The sequence below is a fragment of the Grampus griseus genome (assembly GCF_964374135.1).
Source record: "Grampus griseus genome assembly, chromosome: 13".
Lineage (NCBI taxonomy): Eukaryota > Metazoa > Chordata > Mammalia > Artiodactyla > Delphinidae > Grampus > Grampus griseus.
Genome location: NC_139007.1, coordinates 40,532,711 through 40,555,376, shown reverse-complemented (window position 1 = coordinate 40,555,376; position 22,666 = coordinate 40,532,711). Strand labels below are relative to the sequence as shown.

Sequence of the window (22,666 nt, the reverse complement as noted above, 5' to 3'; positions counted from 1 at the left end):
CCCTGGTAACTAGCGGGGTTTCCCAGAATTCCTTAATTCTACCTCCATTAATTGGAAAATTCACTGTAACTACTGAGTTTTTCCTAGATATCTTGAGAATGAGGTGTTGGTGGCCAATTTTGAAGTGTTTCCAAGGCTTTTGGTTGAGGTCTTAGGGATTTTGAATGTCCCCCGTCCTAGGTGAAAACTAGCGTGTCTTAGTGGGTAAACATTCTTCTATAACTCCCCCATTTATTAAGTGGGTCTTATACTGTGAAATTACTTTAAACAAATGTAGAAGTTTACATCTGTCATTTATTTTTGTAATTAATGTTTATAACAGAATGCTTTCATGGACTCCAGATAATTAAGACAGTAGAATTATCTTACAATATGCTTGAGTTTATATTTATGCTTGTTTACTTTTTGAAACTAGTGCTGTGTTTAGTATCCTGTTCTGTTTCAATTTTGTACTTCGTGTTTTGCTTCTGTCTAGTGTTTTCATTGTGACATGAATTTGTTTGGTATTTCACATTAATGTAATGGAAATATTATCAGAAATAATAAGCAATGCATGCATAGTGAGGGTGTTTACATATTACTGAGAGTTGTGCATTTCATTGTTTTTGTAGTTACAGTTTTGAATTTGAAAATAACTTGTAGAAAAAAATAATTTTTTTTGTTCATATGCAGAAAAGATGAAAAGGAATATGCATTGAAGCAAATTGAAGGCACAGGAATATCCATGTCGGCTTGTAGAGAGATTGCAGTAAGTGGACATAAATACATTATTTATTTTGTTATGATATTGGATGGTGATTAATATTAATATAAAAGCTTCACTAATATATAGAATGCATATTATTTCAAAGATGTTAATTAGTTTAAGGATATTTTATATAAGATGAGAAAAGTTGCATAAACTTTTTGATTACTTGAAAGTCATCGTTGAACATTTTCTTAATGATATTTAGGATTTATAATCTTAGGAATACTGAGCTAAATGATTATTTAATTAATTTGAATTATGATTGAGTATAATTATTAATTTAAATTAGTAATTTAATTAATATCTGTCTTTTCTGTAGTTTTAGGAGTGATATATGTCTTTATAGAGAAGAGGGTGATACTGTTAGATACTATGCATATAAAATACTTTTTCTGAAATAAGTGTTTTGGTGTTACATTTTACTAGTTGCTAGAAAAATAAGAGTATCATAATAATAGGAGAATTCCTTAAAGAAAGATCATTTTTTTTTGTCTTTATATGGCATACTTGTACATTTAAGAAATGATTGTCCATAAGAATACCTAACATTTCCTGAGTATTTACCAGGTACCAGGCTTACTAAGTGCTTTAAAGTATTAATTAATTTAATTTTCACAATCATGAAATAAGTACTTTTAATATCCCCATTTTACAGATCAGTAAACAGAGGCAAAATCATAATTATGGCTTAGAAGTCTTAATATTATGTTCCCTTATTATAGTTCTTCAGTTTCTTATTTTAGTGTTTTAGTTTCTTATTGGGGCTTTATCATGATATCACATCTATAAGGGATTTCTGTCTCTAAATTATTAAATATATTGTCCATATCCATTAGATATTTCTGTCTCTCATTTGGTAATTATTACATATATTGCCCACGGTTCCATATTTCTACTTCACTCACATGGAAGCACTACATCATCACTCTTAATCATAAGAAAAAGAATGATGCAAAGAACACATGAGGCAGGATTTATTTACAACTGAGTGTCTGCCTTAGTGGCTAAGCTAGCCATGAGTCTCAGTTTCCTTATTTGTGAAATAAGGGAATTATAAGGTCCTTTCTAGTCATAAATTCTTTGATTTCAGAATGGGAGCTTCTCAGTAGACTGTGCACAGTTTGAAGGGCAGGGACCTTGTCTTTTTATCCCTAGTTCCTAGCATAACTACCTGGCACATAGCAGGTGCCCCATAAATGTTTTTTGAATAAATCAATAAATAAACAGAACAAAAAAGTTCTATATGATCCTAAGTTTGCTTTAGAATATAAATTTATTATTTAAAATGTTCATTTTGGCAGTTTTCCATTAACTGTAAATTGGTGTTTATAATGCCCTACCAGAATAAGCATTTGATATGTGATTTTTAACTCCCTGAAAGTCATAAACATTATTATTTCAATCAATATGAATATTACTGGTGTGCAATTTTGCTATTTTAGAGTACCATAATTTAGTATAGCATTAATTCAACTTCCGTGAGTTAATTGGGTTAATAGCTGCAATTTAAGATATTGATTATTAGGAAATGAAAACCCAATTCTAGATGTTCTTTTTGAAACAGAGACATCTTCTGAGGAATACATGGGTTCCGTTTTCTCAGCATCCTGACTAGCATTTGTCATGTCTTGTTTTATGATAGTAGCCATTTTAACAGGTGTGAGGTGATATCCTACTGTGGTTTTGATTTGCATTTCCTTGATGATTAGTCATGTTGAGCACCTTTTCATGGACCTGCTGGCCATCTGTATATTTTATTCTTTGGAAAAATATCTGTTCAGTCCCTCTGCCCATTTTTTAATTGGATGATGATGTTGATGATGATTTTTGCAATTGAGTTGTATGCTTTCCTGATATATTTTAGATATTAACCACTTATCAGATAAATAGTTTGCAAATATCTTCTACTCTGTAGGTTGCCTTTTCATTTTGTTGATTGCTTCTTTTGTTGTGCAGAAGCTGGAAAACTCATTCACAGTCTCTATATTTTTATTGAGGGTTTGCCTAATAGAACTTTAGGAAGTATGCAGAGTTTCTGGATTGAGTAATTTTTTTTATCATTTCCTGAATGACTTAACTGCAACATGATAGGGATTTTGACAGAGAGTTAGCATGTATGTTATTGCATAGTGGCTAAGTGCATACTTTGTAAATTATAAGCTCACGGGCACAGTTTTATAATTATTGCTTTATACAGTTGTCTTTTTTTTTTTTTTACATCTTTATTGGAGTATAATTGCTTTACAATGGTTAGTTAGTTTCTGCTTTATAACAAAGTGAATCAGTTATACATATACATATGTTCCCATATCTCTTCCCTCTTGCATCTCCCTCCCTCCCACCCTCCCTATCCCACCCCTGTAGGTGGTCACAAACCACCGAGCTGATCTCCCTGTGCTATGCGGCTGCTTCCCACTAGCTATCTGTTTTACGTTTGGTAGTGTATATGTCTATGCCACTCTCTCGCTTTGTCACAGCTTACACTTCCCCCTCCCCATATCATTAAGTCCATTCTCTAGTAGGTCTGTGTCTTTATTCCTGTCTTACCCCTAGGTTCTTCATGTCATTTTTTTTTCTTAAATTCCATATATATGTGTTAGCATACAGTGTTTGTCTTTCTCTTTCTGACTTACTTCACTCTGTATGACAGACTCTAGGTCCATCCACCTCATTACAAATAGCTCAATTTCCTTTCTTTTTATGGCCGAGTAATATTCCATTGTATATATGTGCTATGCAGTTGTCTTTTAAATCACATAGAAGAAAAAAGAGTTAAGAACAAAAATACATTTATGCTGTCTTTTCTATTTACCCATGTTGTTACCTTTACCAGTGCTCTTTATTTTTTGTGTAGATATGGGTTACTGTCATATATATAGTTCTTTGATTTTAACTGAAGGTCTCCCTTTAGTATTTTTTTGTAGAGCAGATCTTCTAGGAATGAATTTTCTCAGTTTTTGTATTTGGGACTATCTTAATTTCTTCTTTTTTTCCTTTATCACCTATTTCTCCTTTGTTTTTTGCAGCATAGTTTTGACGGATATAGAATTCTTGAATGACAGTCTTTTTCTTTCTTCACCTTGACTATGTTATCTCACTGCCTTTTGGCCTCCATGGTTTCTGATGAGAAGTCAGCTGTTAATGCATGAAAATCTCTTGAACATTAGGAGTTATTTTCTTGCTACTTTCAAGATTCTCTCTTTGTCTTTGTCTTTTGAAAGTTTGATTGTATGTGTAGGTGTGGAACCTACTTTGAATTCGTTGAGTTTCTTGGATGTAGAGATTAATTTTTTTTTTTTAATCAGAGTTGGGAAGTTTTCAGCCATCATTTCTTTAGATATTCTTTCTGCCCTTTTCTTTCTCTCCTCTCCTCCTGAGACTGCCATTATGAGTATATTTATAGGCTTGATGGTCTCCCAAAGGTCACTGAGGCTCTGTTGATTTTTTTCTAATTCTCTTTTTCTATTTATTGCTCAGACAGGATGTTTTCAATTGCCTATCTTCAAGTTTAATGATTCTTTCTTCTGCCAGCTTGAATTTGCTGCTAAGCCCCCCTCTAGTGAAATTTTCATTGTAGTTATTTTACTTTTTGATTCCAAAATTGCTGTATGGTTCTTCTTCTTTTTTTAAATAGACTTTACTTTTTAGAGCAGTATTAAGTTTACAGCAAAATTGAATGAAAGTTCTAGAGATTTCCCATATACTCCCTACCCCCACACATGCATAGCCTAACCTATTATCAACATCCTCCACCAGAGTAGTACATTTGTTACAACTGATGAACCTATGCTGATACTCAAAGACCATAGTTTACATTAGGGTTCACTCTTGGTGTTGTATATTTTATGGGTTTGGACAGATGTCTAATGACATGTATCCACCATTATGGTATCATACGGAGTAGTTCCACTGCCCTAAAAATCTTCTGTGCCCCACCTGTTCATCCTAAACCCATTCCCCACCCCCCTTCCCCATAATCACAGATCTTTTTACTGTTTACATAATTTTGCCTTTTCCAGAATGTCATATAGATGGAATCATACCGTATGTAGCCTTTTGAGATTGGCGTCTTTCACTTAATAATATGCATTTAAAATTCCTCCATATCTGTCATGGCTTGATAGCTCATTTCTTTTTAGTGCTGAATAATATTCCATCGTCTGGATGTATTACAGTTTGTTTACACATTCATCTACCAAAGTACATCTTGGTTGCTTCCAAGTTTTGGTAATTATGAGTAAAGCTGCTGTAAACATTGTGTGTAGGGTTTTTTGTGGACATAACTTTTCAATTCCTTTGGGCAAATATCAGCACAGTTGCTGGACTGCATGGTAAGAGTATGTTTAGTTTAGTAAGAAACCACCAAACTGTCTTACAAAGTGGCTGTGCCATTTTGCATTCTCACTACCAGTGGATGAGAGTTCCTGTTGCTCCACATCCTCACCAATATTTGTTGTTGTCAGTGTTCTGGATTTAGCCATTCTAATAGGTGTGTAGTGGTATCTTGTTGTTTAATGAAACTCTGCTTTAGCCTTTAAGTCCTGCTTGTATGGCATTAAGAGATGTGAGATTAGAGTCTGTTCGGATATTTCCTGGACATACCCACAGCTTTGCATATTGGCATGGTTACAGTCTTTATTACCTAGTTTCAATTCTAGAAAATGAAAACTAATCTGTAGTGGTGGATAGTAGATCATTGACTGTGTGGGGATAGGAATAGAAACAGGGATATATTACAAAGGAGCATGAGGAGTCTCTTGGGGATGATGTAAGTCTTCATCATTGTGATTGTCATGATGGTTTCATGGGTTTGTATCAACAGTAAAACTCGAAAATGGTATGCACTTATAGCTCAGTAAATTCAGGGGGAAATCAGTAAAGGCATATGGAATTATTAGTGGATCAAGGGTCTGTGAAAGAGGAATTTGTAAGAATCAATGGATCACAAGCAAAACTGGAGGGATTGGCCTTGAATAGGAAATGGAACAGATAGTTCATCCTGTGAACCTACAGTGACGGAAGAAAGGATGGTGTCAACATATGTCAGTTTGCTAGGGAGATGATGAGGTAGTTACATTCTTGTGTGCCTCTTTTTGTGTGTGTATGAATGTTAATGTGGTGAATGTTTAAAGTTATTGAAGGCTATGTGAAAATGTGCTGATCAAAAATAAGGTTATAGAAGTGTTATAGTCCACCTAAAGTAGGAGACCAGTCATGGCACCAGTCTGCATGACTGTACTGTTTTCTTCATTATAAGCCCAGTGTAAGAAGGGAGAATTCGAATTTTTTTTGACTGATGCAGTAGGACAGGAAATGTAAGGTGGTAGGGAGTCAGAGAGGTTAGGAGGGACTGATAGGTTGGGGAGAATGTAGACAACATCATAAATGAAAAAGCAGATAGAACTTGTTCTTTGCCTTTTTCCTTCTGTATCCCATAATATTATCTACCTCCTGGCATTTTCTCGTTCATATATAGACACATAGGTAGGAGGCTTTTGATTTGGAGAAAATTAGGAACAGTTTCACTCATTACTCTAAAAGAATGGGACTGTGACTGCAGGACACCTTCTGAGAGCAGGGTTGAATGATGAGAAAAGAAGTCAAAGAACTTGTAGCCATGGAGTGAACTTGGAAGAATGTGTACAGGATGGGAAGAAGTTTAAGAACTAAGATGCATCACTACCTCAAGTGTCACCAATAAAGAAAATCGTATCACATTTTAATTTCATTTGAACCTTATTGATCACAGGTGAATTATAACCCCATATCTTTGTACAGTGCTTTACAGTTTACAATATGCCGTAACAGGGAATAATTCTGGGTGATGAACATACTAGGAACACGTGAACATGAGCCCTTTTAGCTTGAGGTTACAGGGGAGTTCTAATGTAAAGTTTTTTTTTACCTTTGTGGCCTGTGTAATCACAAGGTTGCTAGGTTGAAAAAGTGATAAACACCATTAATTCAGATCCTATTAATTTGTTTCCTGGTTATGAAATTCAAAAGTGTTTATTATAAAATTCTCAGAGGGCTTCCCTGCTGGCACAGTGGTTGAGAGTCCACCTGCCAATGCAGGGGACACGGGTTCGTGCCCCGGTCCGGGAAGATCCCACATGCTGCAGAGCGGCTGGGCCCGTGAGCCATGGCCGCTGAGCCTGCGCGTTCGGAGCCTGTGCTCTGCAATGGGAGAGGCCACAACACTGAGAGGCCCGCATACCGCAAAAAAAAAAAAAAAAAAAAAATTCTCAGAGAGTGTGGAAGAATCATGTTAAGAGCATCTGTTAACACTAACACTTAGAAATAATCAGTATTAATATTTTGTGTATAGTCTTCTAGACTTTTTTCTTTGCAAAAATACAGAGGATTTTTTTCCCATAAGAGTGAGGAGTCCATCAATTTTTTATAAAATGTAATTTCATCTGGGGTAATACAAAGGTAAAATTTTAACTATCAAAATAATAATTGTGGGCTTGCCTGACGGCGCAGTGGTTGAGAGTCCACCTGCCGATGCAGGGGACGCGGGTTCGTGCCCCGGTCCGGGAGAGGCCACAACAGTGAGAGGCCCGCATACCGCAAAAAAAAAAAAAAAAATTATGCTAGTTCTGTGGGATATAAGAAAAATTATAACTCTGGAGTACTCTTCAAAAAATTGAGATGGTCCCAAAGAAAGTGAAGACAGACTGGAAGGAAAATTAGTCAAGGGAAGAAGGATGGAGGGCATAGGTTGAGGAGGGAAGAGGAATAGAGAAAACCTGACTTCATGTCAGATTGCGTCTTCCTCAGTTTTGCCTTGTGTTGCTGAGAAGCCACTTCCTCAGTCACCTCTGCTCAGTTTTGCCCAGTGTATGTATCTGCCAGCATCCCAGAATCGATGCTCCCATGGTGACAGGTGGGATCAGTTGTAATGGATTGTTGCTTGCCGTTTTTCTGCATAGCACAAAGCAGGCAGGGTGGAGTGGCAGTTAAAACATTATTTGCTACTATTTTTTTTCCCTGTCTTGCCACCTTGGTGGCGTAGCAGGCCGCTATGTGAACTTAAGTGGAATGCTTAGAACTTTCCCTTGTCTTCAAGGAATTAGCCCTTGTTTTTTTTTTGTTTTTTTTTAATGAAATGGAAATGGTAAAATGTGTGTTTGCTGTGGATTCCTTGAGAACTTTAATTCTTTTTTTATTTTTATTTATTTTATTTTTGGCTCTGTTGGGTCTTCGTTGCTGCACGCGGACTTTCTCTAATTGTGGCAAGCGGGGCCTTCTCTTTGCTGCGGTGCACGAGCTTCTCATTGTGGTGGCTTCCCTTGTTGTGGAGCATGGGCTCTAGGCACGTGGGCTTCAGTAGTTGTGGCATGTGGGCTCAGTAGTTGTGGCTTGCGGGCTCTAGAGTGCAAGCTCAGTAGTTGTGGTGCATGGGCTTAGTTGTTCCACAGGATGTGGGATCTTCCCGGACCAGGGCTCGAACCCGTGTCCCCTGCATTGACAGGTGGATTCTTAACCACTGTGCCACCAGGGAAGTCTCAAAGCTCTAATTCTTACTAATACATTTATTTTTATCAATCTTAAAACTGTTTTGTTAAATTTCATGAATTGAAAGTTGAGAAATGTCTGTTTATTTTCATTAAGATTATTTAATTGTATCTCAATTGCTTTTATGTTGCACTGAGTGCAGATTTTTTCTTAAATATGTGTCCAACTTTCTAAGAGTATAGATTTGTGGAAATAAATCTGTGATTCAGGTACTTTACCCTTTCTATGCAAGGGACAAAATCAAAATATAGTATTAAGATTTTTGTGAAAAATACTAAAGGTACAAAAAGTTTTCTTTTTTCAGTAGACTTTTAACATGGTCTTCTGTAATAATTATTTTCATAAAAAGTTTGGCATGATTTGGGAGACTAGAACTAAATTAATCATGTATGAAATCATCTTGGAGCAAAATCTGTTCTTTGGTATGATCTTTGTGTTCTCCTTAGAGACAAACAGAAGTTTACTTTTGGGATTGAAGACTCAGCATAGATTTTTTTCTTCTTTAAAATGTGGGGATTTTTTTTTTCCCCTTGCATTGGATAGTGATATTTACTACTTTTCTCATGAAGATAATATATTTAGTTTGTTTGGCATTTAAATAAATATATTCTTGCTGACTCTTGTAATGAAAAATGAAGCCTTGTATGAGTTGGGGAGTAGGGTTTGGGATTATTTTAGGATGAGTCTGGGAGATGGATATAGGGTCAGCACAAAGGGAGGAACCATCATAGGATAGAAAATAAATCCTTTCAAAAGCTGAAAAAGTGCAAGGGGGCGGGTAGAAGGAGTCAGCAAGCAAGATAGATTCTCCAGTCCTTTCGTGTATCTGTCTACCTTATTGTAGATATTAGGTCATGAGTCTCTTCAAAGTTATTATTATTTGTGTGTGTGTGTGTGTGTGTGTACGTGTACGTGTGTGTGCATGCATGCACCTTTTGGAGTATGTTTCAAGCTGCTTTATGTTTCCTCTGAGAAGACTAAGTGACCAATCTTTGTATTCTCAGCAGCAGATTTAAATACCTATTGTTGCCAGTGGTAGAAAAGAGGTGGGCCATATAAGTTTCTGGGGTTTTGTATAAAGGTGACAAATGTGAGAAGGAACAGTTTGAGAAGAGATAATACTGGTCTTGCTCACCAGTTTCTCGTGTGTGTGTGTCAATGGTTGTTTTATTATTATTATTGATAGTAACTTTTTCCTATTTAAACTCTGACTAAAAAAACATCACTTTTAGTTAAAATTGTTTTCTGTGGTCAAAGTAAATTATTTTTAAGGAACTACACATTTAATTTTTAAAGTTTATTATTATAGAAGATACTGAATTATAAAATTTAACAAACTTGGTAATTCTACATTCAAAATAAGAGACTGAAGTGGGAAAACAAAGTATTTATTTGAAAAAAAAATATGCCTTAGGTTTCAGATTGTAAAGGGGGAGAGAATATGGACTTTGGTATCAGATAGACTTGAGGTTGTATCTGGACTTCACCATTACTTCTCTATATCTTGAGCAAGGACCCATTTTCTAGGTGGCTGTAGAAATGAAGGTGTTTTCAGGGAGAATCAGGTTGTACCTGATTTGCTTCGAGGGCTGGCAGTGCCAAGGAAGCAGGCCATGCAGCAGTCCACAGGTTGCTCGGATTGTCAGAATCCCTGAGCCTCTTAACTTGCTGATGTTCCAGATCATCCTCAGCTTCACCTTATAACCAGACTATCAACTAAATCTCATAAATATTTTGACAAAACACTTCTTTTCAAATATGTTCAAGAATCATGTAAGTTCTTAGGAGGGAGGAGTTGCATGTGAGAGGAGAGAGTCTGAGCCTTGCATATATGTTAGTGGTACATACTGCATCTAAGTTTTTGGGTTAAAATATGGCTAATTTCCACTCTTATTTCTAGTTCATCTTTCAGACTACTTTGATTTATCTGGATTTGGAATTAAACATCTTTCTCAGTCTGTGCAGTCTCTTTTTTTCTTTTTTTGGCCTAATAAAAATTATTAATCCTATAAACCAACTATCAACATATCTGATTTCTGTTAACCTTAGTTTCTTCATGTCTAAAATTAGATTAATAGTACCTAATCTCACAGAATTGTACTAAGGATAAATTAAAGTATGTAAGCCTTTTGGCTCATAACCTTCAGTTCCCAGTGAAGGTTAGCTTTCCCATTTTCTTTTAAGTTGAATTTGTTAGTGTGATGGAAAAGTAAATTGTGGGTGGCCTTAGCTTAGATCAGTAATAATAAATAGGGGGCCGGTAAATGTCTTTTAAAAATTCAGTCACTTTGTTGTGGTCTCTGAATGCTAAGTTATATTTAAAATGTACTTCAGTGGCAGATACAGTTGTGCCCCTTCCTCAAATATATCAGTCAGTTAACAGATATTGATCACTGCTCTTTGGAACACATAGTGTTGCTTGCTGAGAGAATACAGAGCAGTATTTTCAGGAAGGTGGCAGTCTTTTTAAATCAGTTTTTGGGAATGTGAAATGTCTTTTCCCTCAGGAAACATTGACATAAATGATGCCCAGGTTACTGGTCTCTGCCACCAAAACCTGTTTGGCCTATGGGTAGCTGAATTATGGTACTCTAGTACTGTAGTACTTGAGGGCTACCTATAACATTGTTTCTATGGAGAACACATTCAGAATTAAAATCTTACATGCCAGGATACATCTTGCCTTGTCATAGTTTTTTAAATGGGAACAGGTTCTTCAGGTTCAGGTCACTGGCCAAGAATTCAAGGCATTAGAAATTAGAGTAGGGATTGGGGGAGATAAGCCATAGTGTCAGAGGATAGGTGGTTTTATGGCACCCAGAAGTATGGAATGGAAATTGTATTATCCAAGCAGCGGGTTTGGGGGATAGTTCTTCACCTGGGAGAAAAAGAGTAGGGAGTAGATAATGAGGGAGTTAAGGCAGGCTGGGGGACCTGTTAGGCAGCTGGTAGGGTTTCAGGTAGTAACCAGGAAAACGAGGAATGGAGGCACTTGGCCGATCAGTAGCCATCTTGAGTCAGTGGAGAGAGCTAGTGGACAGGGAAGTCTAAAGTGATAGGGATCACAAATAGGGAAAGGCCGTAATTAGGATTTTGGTACAATAACACATTTTAACAAAAAATTTAGATTATTTGGGAAAAGGAGTTTAGTTACTTCAGGTACCAGTAGATTATCATAATGACATAGTCTCACATATTATTCTTCTCTTACTTTGGCCTTATATGACTTCTGGTGATATAAGCTGTTCACATTTTTAATATAGATCTTTGACTTAAATAATGAACAAACGGGTGGTGCAGTGGTTAAGAATCCGCCTGCCAGTGCAGGGGACATGGGTTCGATCCCTGGTCCGGGAAGATCCCACATGCCATGGAGCAGCTAAGCCCGTGTGCCACAACATCTGAGCCTGCACTCTAGAGCCTGCAAGCCACAACTACTGAGCCTGCGTGCCACAACTACTGAAGCCCACGCACCTAGAGCCCATGTTGCGAAACAAGAGAATCCACTGCTATGAGAAGCCCATGCACCACAACGAAGAGTAGCCCCTGCTCGCCGTAACTAGAGAAAGCCCGCATGCAGCAACGAAGACCCAACACAGCCAAACAAATAATAAATAAATAAATAAAATAACGAACAAACAAACAGTAACCAATCAGAACAGTGCAAAGTCAAGATGAAGTAGAACTTTAACAGATACAAACTAGAGTTAATAGACTGCATTTGGAAAGGATGAAGATTATAGTTCAAAACCAGATAATTGTATTTTATTATAATGGACAGTTATATATTATTATAATGGGAATGAGATAAACTGATAAAACATAGATACAGTAAGTTCCCTACATATGAACCTTCAAGTTGCAGACTTTCAAAGATGTGAACCTGTGTTCGCGTGTCCAATCACGTTAAGTTAGTTCACGGGTCTGACATGCATGCATCCTCTACAAGTGTTGTGCTTTTTTTTTGTTTGTTTTTGCGGTACGCGGGCGTCTCACTGTTGCGGCCTCTCCCGCTGCAGAGCACAGGCTCCGGACGCGCAGGCTCAGCGGCCATGGCTCACAGGCCCAGCCGCTCCGCGGCATGTGGGATCTTCCCGGACCGGGGCATGAACCCGCGTCCCCTGCATCGGCAGGCAGACTCTCAACCACTGTGCCACCAGGGAAGCCCAAGTGTTGTGCTTTTGTGTACTTTACTGTACAGTACTGTATAGAGTACAGTAGTACAGTATCTTTATTTCAAGCCCAGGATGTCCGGAACCAAGTGTAAAAGCAGCGGTGATGTAGCTGGTACTGCTGTACGTTTCAAGGTACTGTACTGTAAGATTAAAAATGTTTTCTTTATTTTTTATGTTTGTTTGTTTTTTATGTATTATTTGTGTGAAAAGTATTATAAACCTATTACAGTTCAGTACCATATAGCCGATTGTATTAGTTGGGTACCTGGGCTAACTTTGTTGAACTTACTAACAAATTGGACTTAAAAATGCGCTCTCAGAATGTAACTTGTTTGTATGTAGAAGGACTTACTGTATTGGTTTACAAGCTTCTTAGTATACTCAGCAGCTCAGTAATTTCAAAGCTTGAATGGGCTATTTTTCTTAGAAGATTGTTCTAATTAATTGGAAATTTTACAGTTTTTAGATTGTAGTGATGTTATTAGATAATATAGCGTTCAAATAGTTGAAGAAAATCAGCATTTAAAACAAAATGACTGCCAGCAGATTACAGTTTGCTTAAGATAATGTTAGGTATTCTTTTTTTTTAATTAATTAATTAATTTTATTTATTTATTTTTGACTGTGCTGGGTCTTTCTCGCTGTGTGCGTGCCCTCTCCAGCTGTGGCAAGTGGGGGCTACTCTTCGCTGCGGTGCACGGGCCTCCCACTGCGGTGGCTTCTCCTGTTGCGGAGCACGGGCTCTAGGCATGCGGGCGTCCGTAGTTGTGGCTCGCGGGCTCTGGAGCGCAGGCTCAGCAGTTGTGGTGCACGGGCTTCATTGCTCCGCGGTGTGTGGGAACCTCCTGGACCACGGCTTGAACCCCTATCCCCTGTCCCCTGCATTGGCAGGCGGATTCCCAACCACTCTGCCACCAGGGAAGTCCGCCTGGTATTTATATAGTAAAATAATATTAGAAAAGAAAAAGATATTTGAAAATCTTATTTGCAGAGTAGTAAGTAACTAAGGTTTAGGTACAAGCTGTTTTTTAAAAAATTTATTTTATTGAAGTATAGTTGATTTATGGGTACAAGCTGTTTTGTCACCTTTTTTCTCTGTAAGTAAATTCTAATTTTAAAAAGAAGCTTTTTTTTTTCTTCTGGATTGCCAGCCTTTCTGAATTTTGCCACCTTATGTTAAATTAATCTGATTAATAAGCTTAACTTTATTTGTGGTTTTGGTCTTTGGATGTTGCTGGCATGGTATTTATACTTTAATTCTCCTCAGAAAGAATTCTTAAAGTTAGGTTGTTTTAATCCAGTAGAAAAACAGGCTAAAGAGTTAAACAGGAACTTTTAAAAAATTGAAACATTAATAGCCAATAAATAAAAAAGATGCTCAATTATATTAATGATCAGAGAAATATAAAACCATAGTAAGATATACTTTTTTGCCCTCCAGATTGGTAAACAGTATCAAGTATTTGCAATGATGTAGAATACTGGAACTGGCATGTAGTATTAGTGGAATTGTAAATTATTATATTGCAACACTGAGGAAAACAGTTTGTTTGTCTAGCAAAGTTAAGATACACATACCTTTTTACCGAACAACTTCATTCCTAGATATCTATGCTGTAGCAGTGCTTCTCAGCCCCAATGGACCCAATCTCCCATTTTATAATAATTAATCCCTAGTCGCCTTTATTATCCTGAACTGAAATTCATAGATGATATGCCTAATTTAAAAAATCACCATAATCCCTTAATATATTATAAAAAATAAAAAGGTAATAATTTATAATGAAATAACATGTTTAAATATGTAAGAATCAGACATTTTAATTATAATATCTAAATGCTAATCAGGTCATAGATGCATACCCAATTGTGGAACATGTAATCGAGTTGACACTCAGTGTGTGGTTTGGGTAGTGTTGCATTATCATTTTTTTGTGTGTGTTGTGCTAAATCTGTACTGTGGTATAGGTGAATTGATGAGCTTGTGGGCTTCACAAGTCAGTGGGAGATTTGGAAAAGAAATTCTAATTGTTCCCCAAATTCTTACCTTGAATTCAAAACAGTGTGAAGCTTATTAGTATGCTAACTAATATCTTTATCTCGTTGTTTGATTTTTCATTTCACTTCTTTTTCTCTAATTGCTTATCCTGTTTGTTGTTTCTCTTCTTGTTTCTTATGTCTTATGTATTTTCTGTCTTTTTTTTCTACCATTTGCCAAAAGTAGGTCTGTTCCATCACTGTAGCTGTTTGTAATTCCACAAAGAATGTCTGTACTTGTGTTATCTGTTTTTCTTCTTATCTGGGACTGTCTTCCTATCTATTCAGTTATGCATGGTATGTAGGTTCATACTCAGATGGTAGGTAGCTTTATAGCAGAATTTCCCCAGAAGCATAAGGAAATTTTTTATTACATAAAAAATTGCTCAACTAAGTTATTAATTCACAATTTGAAATGCTTTCATTTTTCTCTAAAACAAAAGTTAACAGTCCAGTGGGCTTTATGGAATTGAGATTTCCATTGTTGTAGGTTTTTTGTTTTTGTTCATACATTAGCATGTAAAAAATATTTTTAGTGTGGATTCACTCTGCCTTCATAAAATTTAGGTCAGGGATTGTGTCTGATATATTCACTCTTGAATCCTTGGAATCTGTCTAATACTGTGCTTGGAACAAAGTGGGCTCTTAATTAATTATTGAATAAATGCAACAGTTTATTTGAATTTGTTATTTTAACAATATTAACAATTAAAGGCTGAAGTTTTTTCAATACTAGATTTTAAACTTTGTTTGGGCAAATTATTATTTGAAATCTAATATTAAACTTTGTGAACTGTTTTCATTATCTAAAATTTTGGATCCGTTCTGATTCCCATAACCATGTATGATTTAATGAATAACTGGTGGAAATAATATTTATATGAATAATTATTCAAAGAAGTTGATTTTTTCATGAAATATTTGAGTATCTGTTATAATCCAGGCATTGTGTTAAATGCTAAGGATACAGTAGTGAACAAAATTTTTCCCTGAAGAAGTTTATAGTTTTGGAGGAGACATAGAAGAAAACACCAATTTCAACACTATAATCAAGGCCAAGACGAGATAAGCACAGAGTGCTAGAGGAGCAGCTAGCCCATTCCTGGGAGTCTGGGAGGACTCCTTGGGCGTTTTGAGGTACTACAAGTCTGAAAGACAAATAGGAGTTGGCTGGGTGAAGGAGAAGGAAGGAAGTGAGGGAGAGCATGTGGCCCGAGGAAACACATGTAGGAAGGCCCAGAAGTGAGAGAGAGCATGGGTACTCTTAGTTTTATGAACAACTATGGAGGAGTGTGCTGGTTTAAGTCCTTTCAAGCTTACCAAATTATTTAGTTATTACGGCAACAATATGTAAATTTCTGTTGTGTTAAGCAACTGAAATTGGGTATTTATTTACTGCAGCAGCTAGGATTACCTTCACTAATGTGTGAATAATAGAGGCATTGTCCAAAGTTGAAACAAAAAATTGGTGTTAAGAATAATTTTTAAAGTAAACAGTAGATAAACTGAAAATGATCATATGAATATAAGAAGATGGAGATGGGGGTTGGTGAATGAGCTATAGTTGCATCTATTATATCAGAAAATCAATAATGTTTAAAGTTGGTGAGTCAAGAATAGTGATATAAATATTTACTTAGAGATATGAAATAATCAGAGGAACCAAAAACAGTAAAGTTTAAAGTAGTTGTATATAGGGAAGGGGAAGGATGGACCAGAGGATTATTTAATTATAGTAAGTCCTCTACACACGAACCTTCAAATTGTGAACTTTCAAAGATGCGAACATGCATCTGGTTCCAGCAAGTAACCAAAACCTGTGCCATCAGTGTCAGGCGTGAGTGAAATTACAGCTTGCCTTCTGTCTCCTATTGCTGACGATCCTTCATTTCTACCATATCCAACCTCCTCTCCCTCCTCCAGTCAGTAACTCTTCTTGCCTGTTCACTCAGTGCCAGCCCCTCTACGCCAGTTGTTGTATGGTACTACTGTACTTTTCAAGGTACTGTACTGTAGGATTAAAAATGTTTTCTTTAGTTTGTGTTTGTTTTTTTATGTATTATTTGTGTGAAAAGTATTATAAACCTACTACAATACAGTACATATTGTGTTAGTTGGGTACCTAGGGTAACTTTGTTGGACTTACGACCAAATTGGACTTACGAATGCTCTCTCCAAATGGAACTCGTTCGTATGTAGGGGACTTACTGTATAATCTCTGCTATGTTATTTTTTAACAGTATAAATATATTATTTTAATAAAAAATTAAACTAAATTTAAAAATACTGTATATCCACTAGAATGGCTAAAATTAAGAAGACTGATTACACCATTGTTGGTAAGGGTATGGAGTAACGTGCTGGTGGAAGCATAAAAATGTACAGCTACTTTTTCAAAAAGTTTGGCAGTTTCTGATGAATTTATACACATATCTGTTGTATGATCCAGCAATTCAATTTCTATGTACATTTATCCAAGAAAAATTAACACATATGCCCACAGAAAACTTGTAAAGAATGTTCATAGCAGCTTTATTCATAACCCCAAACAGGAAGCAATCCAAATGGCCATCAATAGAATGGATGAACAATTCATGGTATACCTATAAGAAAAATTACTACTCAACTCTAAAAAAGAAAACTGATACGTACACTAACATGGATGCATCTCAGAAACATTAAGTTGAGCAAAAGAAGCTGGACTCCAAAGAATACATATGGGCATGATCTCACTTATATGAAATTCAAGAACAACAGAATCTCTACTATGATAGAAATCAGAATAGTTTCCTGGAGTGGGGGGAAGGGTTGAGTGGAAAGGGGCACATAGGAACTTAAAGGGATGATGGAAATGTTAAGCCTTCATCTGGTTGGTGGTTACATAGGTGTATAAGTTTGTCGAAATTCAAGCTAATCACTTAAGATTTATGCATTTTACTGTATATAAATTGTAACTTAATAAAGTACTAGTGGTATAAAAAATACAAAGTAAAAACTAGAGAGCTTGGTGCATCAAAGGAATGAAAGAACTCTAATATGGTTGGCTTGAGAAGAAGAGTTGGAAGTAGAAATGTGAAGTGATAGGCTGGAGCCATCTTGAATGACTTCGTAAATTACCAAGGATTATCCTAAGAACATCAGGAAGCCATTGCAGATTTTTAAGAGGGATAATGTTAAGTTTGAATTTTAAAACCATCTTTGCCTTCTGAGTGGATTGGAGAGGGGCAAGAATGGATGTAGGAAGACCTGTTAAAAAGTTTTTGCTGAAGCCAAAATGAAAGATGATAGTGGTTTGTATTAGATCGTAGCAGAGAGGTTGGAGGAAGGAGACATTTAGTGATGGTGAATGAGAGAGAAGATAAGGTTGAACACAATGTTTCTCTCTTGATCAGCTAGGTAGATGATGGTCCAGTTTACTGAGCAAAAGAGGAGAGTTGGGCACGAGGGGGTAGTTAGGTGAGGATGGTGAACTGAATTTCAGACTTGATTGCTTAATTGTTTGGGGAAATATGTAGAATATCGTATAAGAGTAATATTATAATAAGAAATATAATACTGTAAAATTTCAAGGATTTTTTACAATATAATCATTATATATTTATTTCTGTTCAAACTATTCATTACCTCTTCTTCTGTCTTTATGAAGAGCTAGATGATTTGCCGTTCATAGGCTATGCATAGTACAGCTACTGAACACTGGATAGTTTACACAGTAGGAAAGAGAAAGTTGGGTGATTTTATTTGAGAGTGGTTTACATTGTAACTCTCCATATTTAATTTTTTTTAACATCTTTATTGGAGTATAATTGCTTTACAATGTTATGTCAGTTTCTTCTGTATAACAAAGTAAATCAGCTATATGTATACATATATCCCCATATCCCCTCCCTCTTGCATCTCCCTCCCACCCTCCTTGTCCCACCCCTCTAGGTGGTTGCAAAGCACCAAGCTGATCTCCCTGTGCTATGCAGCTGCTTCCCACTAGCTATCTATTTTACATTTGGTAGTGTATATATGTCCATGCTACTCTCTCACTTCGTCCCAGCTTACCCTTTCCCCTCCCTGTGTCCTCAAGTCCATTCTCTACGTATGAATCTTTATTCCTGTCCTGCCCCTAGGTTCGTCAGAACCTTCTTTTTTTTTTAGATTCCATATATATGTGTTAGCATATGGTATTTGTTTTTCTCTTTCTGACTTACTTCACTCTGTATGACAGACTCTAGGTCCATCCACCTCACTACAAATAACTTTCATATCTTTTTATGGCTGAGTAATATTCCATTGTATATGTGTGCCACATCTTCTTTATCCGTTCATCTGTCGATGGACACTTAGGTTGCTCCCATGTTCTGCCTATTGTAAGTAGTGCTGCAATGAACATTGTGGTACATGACTCTTTTGAATTATGGTTTTCTCAGGGTATATGCCCAGTAGTGGGATTGCTGGGTCGTATGGTAGTTCTATTTTCAGTTTTTTAAGCAACCTCCATATTGTTCTCCATAGTGGCTATATAAATTTACATTCCCACCAACAGTGCAAGAGGGTTCCCTTTTCTCCACACCCTCTCCAGCATTTATTGTTTGTGGACTTTTTTTTTTTTTTGCGGTACGCGGGCCTCTCACTGTTGTGGCCTCTCCTGTTGCGGAGCACAGGCTCCGGACGTGCAGGCTCAGCGGCCATGGCTCACGGGCCCAGCCGCTCCGTGGCATGTGGGATCCTCCCGGACCGGGGCACGAACCTGTGTCCCCTGCATCAGCAGGCGGACTCTCAACCACTGCGCCACCAGGGAAGCCCTAGAACAAGTCCTCTTTTTTTTTTTTTTTAACATCTTTATTGGGGTATAATTGCTTTACAATGGTGTGTTAATTTCTGTTTTATAACAAAGTGAATCAGTTATACATATACATATGTTCCCATATGTCTTCCCTCCTGCGTCTCCCTGCCTCCCACCCTCCCTATCCCACCCCTCTAGGCGGTCAAAAAGCACCGAGCCAATATCCCTGTGCCATGCGGCTGCTTCCCACTAGCTATCTACCTTACTACGGTAAACCCCACTTGATCATGGTGTATGATCCTTTGAATGTGTTGTTGGATTCTGTTTGCTACTATTTTGTTGAGGATTTTTGCATCTATTGGCCTGTAGTTTTCTTTTTTTGTGACATCTTTGTCTGGTTTTGGTATAAGGGTGATTGTGGACTCATAGAATGAGTTTGGGAGAGTTCCTCCTTCTGCTATATTTTGGAAGAATTTGAGAAGGTTAGGCCTTAGCTCTTCTCTAAATGTTTGATAGAATTCGCCTGTGAAGCCATCTGGTCCTGGGCTTTTGTTTGTTGGAAGATTTTTAATCACAGTTTCAATTTCATTACTTGTGATTGGTCTGTTTCTATTTTCTATTTCTTCCTGGTTCAGTCTTGGAAAGTTATACCTTTATAAGAATTTGTCCATTTCTTCCAGGTTGTCTATTTTATAGCTGCTTGTAGTAATCTCTCATGATCCTTTGTATTTCTGCAGTGTCAGTTGTTACTTCTCCTTTTTCATTTCTAATTCTGTTGATTTGCGTCTTCTCCCTTTTTTTCTTGATGAGTCTGGCTAATGGTTTATCAATTTTGTTTATCTTCTCAAAGGACCAGCTTTTAGTTTTATTGATCTTTGCTATCATTTCCTTCATTTCTTTTTCATTTATTTCTGATCTGACCTTTATGATTTCTTTCCTTCTGCTAATCTTGGGGTTTTTTTGTTCTTCTTTCTCTAATTGCTTTACATGTAAGGTTAGGTTGTTTATTTGAGATTTTTCTTGTTTCTTGACGTAGGGTTGTATTGGTATAAACTTCCCTCTTAGAACTGCTTTTGCTGCATCCCATAGGTTTTGGATCATCGTGTTTTCATTGTCATTTGTCTCTAGGTATTTTTTGATTTGCTCTTTGATTTCTTCAATGCTCTCTTCGTTTTTTAGTAGCATATTGTTAGCCTCCATGTGTTTGTATTTTTTACAGATTTTTTCTTGTAATTGATATCTAGTCTCATAGCATTGTGGTCGGAAAAGATACTTGATAACGATTTCAATTTTCTTAAATTTACCAAGGCTTGATTTGTGACCCAAGATATGGTCTATCTCATATCTTCTTGGAATCACCTCTTGATCATTATGTAGTGTCCTTCTTTGTCTCTCCTAATAGTCTTTTATCTTAAAGTCTGTTTTGTCTGATATGAGAATTGCTACTCCAGCTTTCTTTTGATTTCCATTTGCATGGAGTATCTTTGTCCATCCCCACACTTTCAGTCTGTATGTGTCCCTAGGTCTGGAGTGGGTCTGTTGTAGATGGCAAATATAAGGGTCTTGTTTTTGTAACCATTCAGCCAGTCTGTGTCTTTTGGTTGGAGCATTTAATCCATTTACATTTAAGGTAATTATTGATATGTATGTTGCTATTACCATTTTCTTAATTGTTTTGGGTTTGTTATTGTAGGTCTTTTTCTTCTCTAGTGTTTCCTGCCTAGAGAAGTTCTTTTAGCATTTGTTGTAAAACTGGTTTGGTGGTGCTGAATTCTCTTAACTTCTGCTTGTCTGTAAAGTTTTTAATTTCTCCATCGAATCTGACTGAGATCCTTGCTGGGTAGAGTAGTCTTGGTTGTAGGTTTTTCCCTTTCATCTTTAAAGCAGGACTTTAAATATGTCCTGCCACTCCCTTCTGGCTTGTAGAGTTTCTGCTGAAAGATCAGCTGTTAACCTTATGGGGATTCCCTTGTATGTTATTTGTTGCTTTTCATTTGCTGCTTTTAGTATTTTTTCTTTGTATTTTATTTTTGATAGTTTGATTAATATGTGTCTTGGCATATTTCTCCCTGGATTTATTTTGTATGGGTCTCTCCGTGCTTCTTGGACTTGATTGACTATTTCCCTTCCCATGTTAGGGAAGTTTGCAATATAATGTCTTCAAATATTTTCTCAGACCCTTTCTTTTTCTCTTTTTCTTCTGGGACTCCTATAATTCGAATGTTGGTGCGTTTAATGTTGTCCCAGAGGTCTCTGAGACTGTCCTCAATTCTTTTCATTCTTTTTTCTTTATTCTGCTCTGTGATAGTTATTTCCACTATTTTATTTTCCAGGTCACGTATCTGTTCTTCTGCCTCAGTTATTCTGCTATTGATTCCTTCTAGAGAGTTTTTAATTACATTTATTGTGTTGTTCATCATTGTTTGCTCTTTAGTTCTTCTAGATCCTTGTTAAATGTTTCTTATGTTTTCTCCATTCTGTTTCTAAGATTTTGGATCATCTTTACTATCATGACTCTGAATTCTTTTTCAGGTAGACTGACTCCTTCCTCTTCATATGTTTCATTTGGTGGGTTTTTACCTTGTTCCTTCATCTGCTGCATATTTCTCTGTCTTCTCATTTTGTTAAACTTACTGTGTTTGGGGGCCCCCTTTCGCAGGCTGCAGGTTTGTAGTTCCCATTGTTTTTGGTGTTTGCCCCCAGTGGGTGAGGTTGGTTCAGTGGCTTATGTAGGCTTCCTGGTGGAGGGGACTGGTGCCTGTGTTCTGGTGGGTGGGGCTGTATCTTGTCGTTTTGCTGGGTGGGCCGGGTCTGGTGGTGTGTTTTGGGCTGTCTGTGAACTTAGTATGATTTTAGGCAGCCTCTCTGCTAATGGGTGGGGTTGTGTTCCTGTGTTGCTAGTTGTTTGGCATGGGACCTGCAGCACTGGAGCTTGCTGGCTGTTGGGTGGAGCTGGGTCTTAGCGTTCAGAAGGAGATCTCTGGGAGAGCTCTCGCCGATGGATATCATGTAGGGCCAGGAGGTCTCTTGGGCACCGATGTCCTGAACTGAGCTCTCCCACCTCAGAGGCTCAGGCCTGACAGCAGGCCAGAGCACGAAGACCCTGTCAGCCACACAGCTCAGAAGAAAAGGGAGAAAAAAAAGAAAGAAAAAAAATTATTAAATAAAATAAAAAAGTAAGAGCACAACCAAACCAATAAACAAATCCACCAATAACAAGTACTGAGAACTATACTAAGATAAACATAAAAATCAGAAATCAGTCTCAGACAGCAAACCCCAAGTCTACAGTTGCTCCCAAAGTCCACTGCCTCAATTTTGGGATGATTCATTATCTATTCAGGTATTCCACAGATGCAGGGTACATCAAGTTGATTGTGGAGATTTAATCCACTGCTCCTGAGACTGCTG

At 37.0% G+C, this 22,666-nt stretch overlaps 1 protein-coding gene across 2 annotated transcripts in view; it reads left to right on the top strand.

Annotated features, from left to right (window-relative positions):
- Positions 1–22,666, top strand: part of CDK19 (cyclin dependent kinase 19) — a 178,102-nt gene that overhangs the window by 60,678 nt on the left and 94,758 nt on the right. For both annotated transcript variants that reach the window (XM_082669056.1, XM_082669055.1), the window contains exon 2: positions 673–748. In XM_082669056.1, the coding sequence (XP_082525182.1) occupies positions 673–748 (76 nt within the window). The remainder of the gene's footprint in view (positions 1–672; positions 749–22,666) is intronic.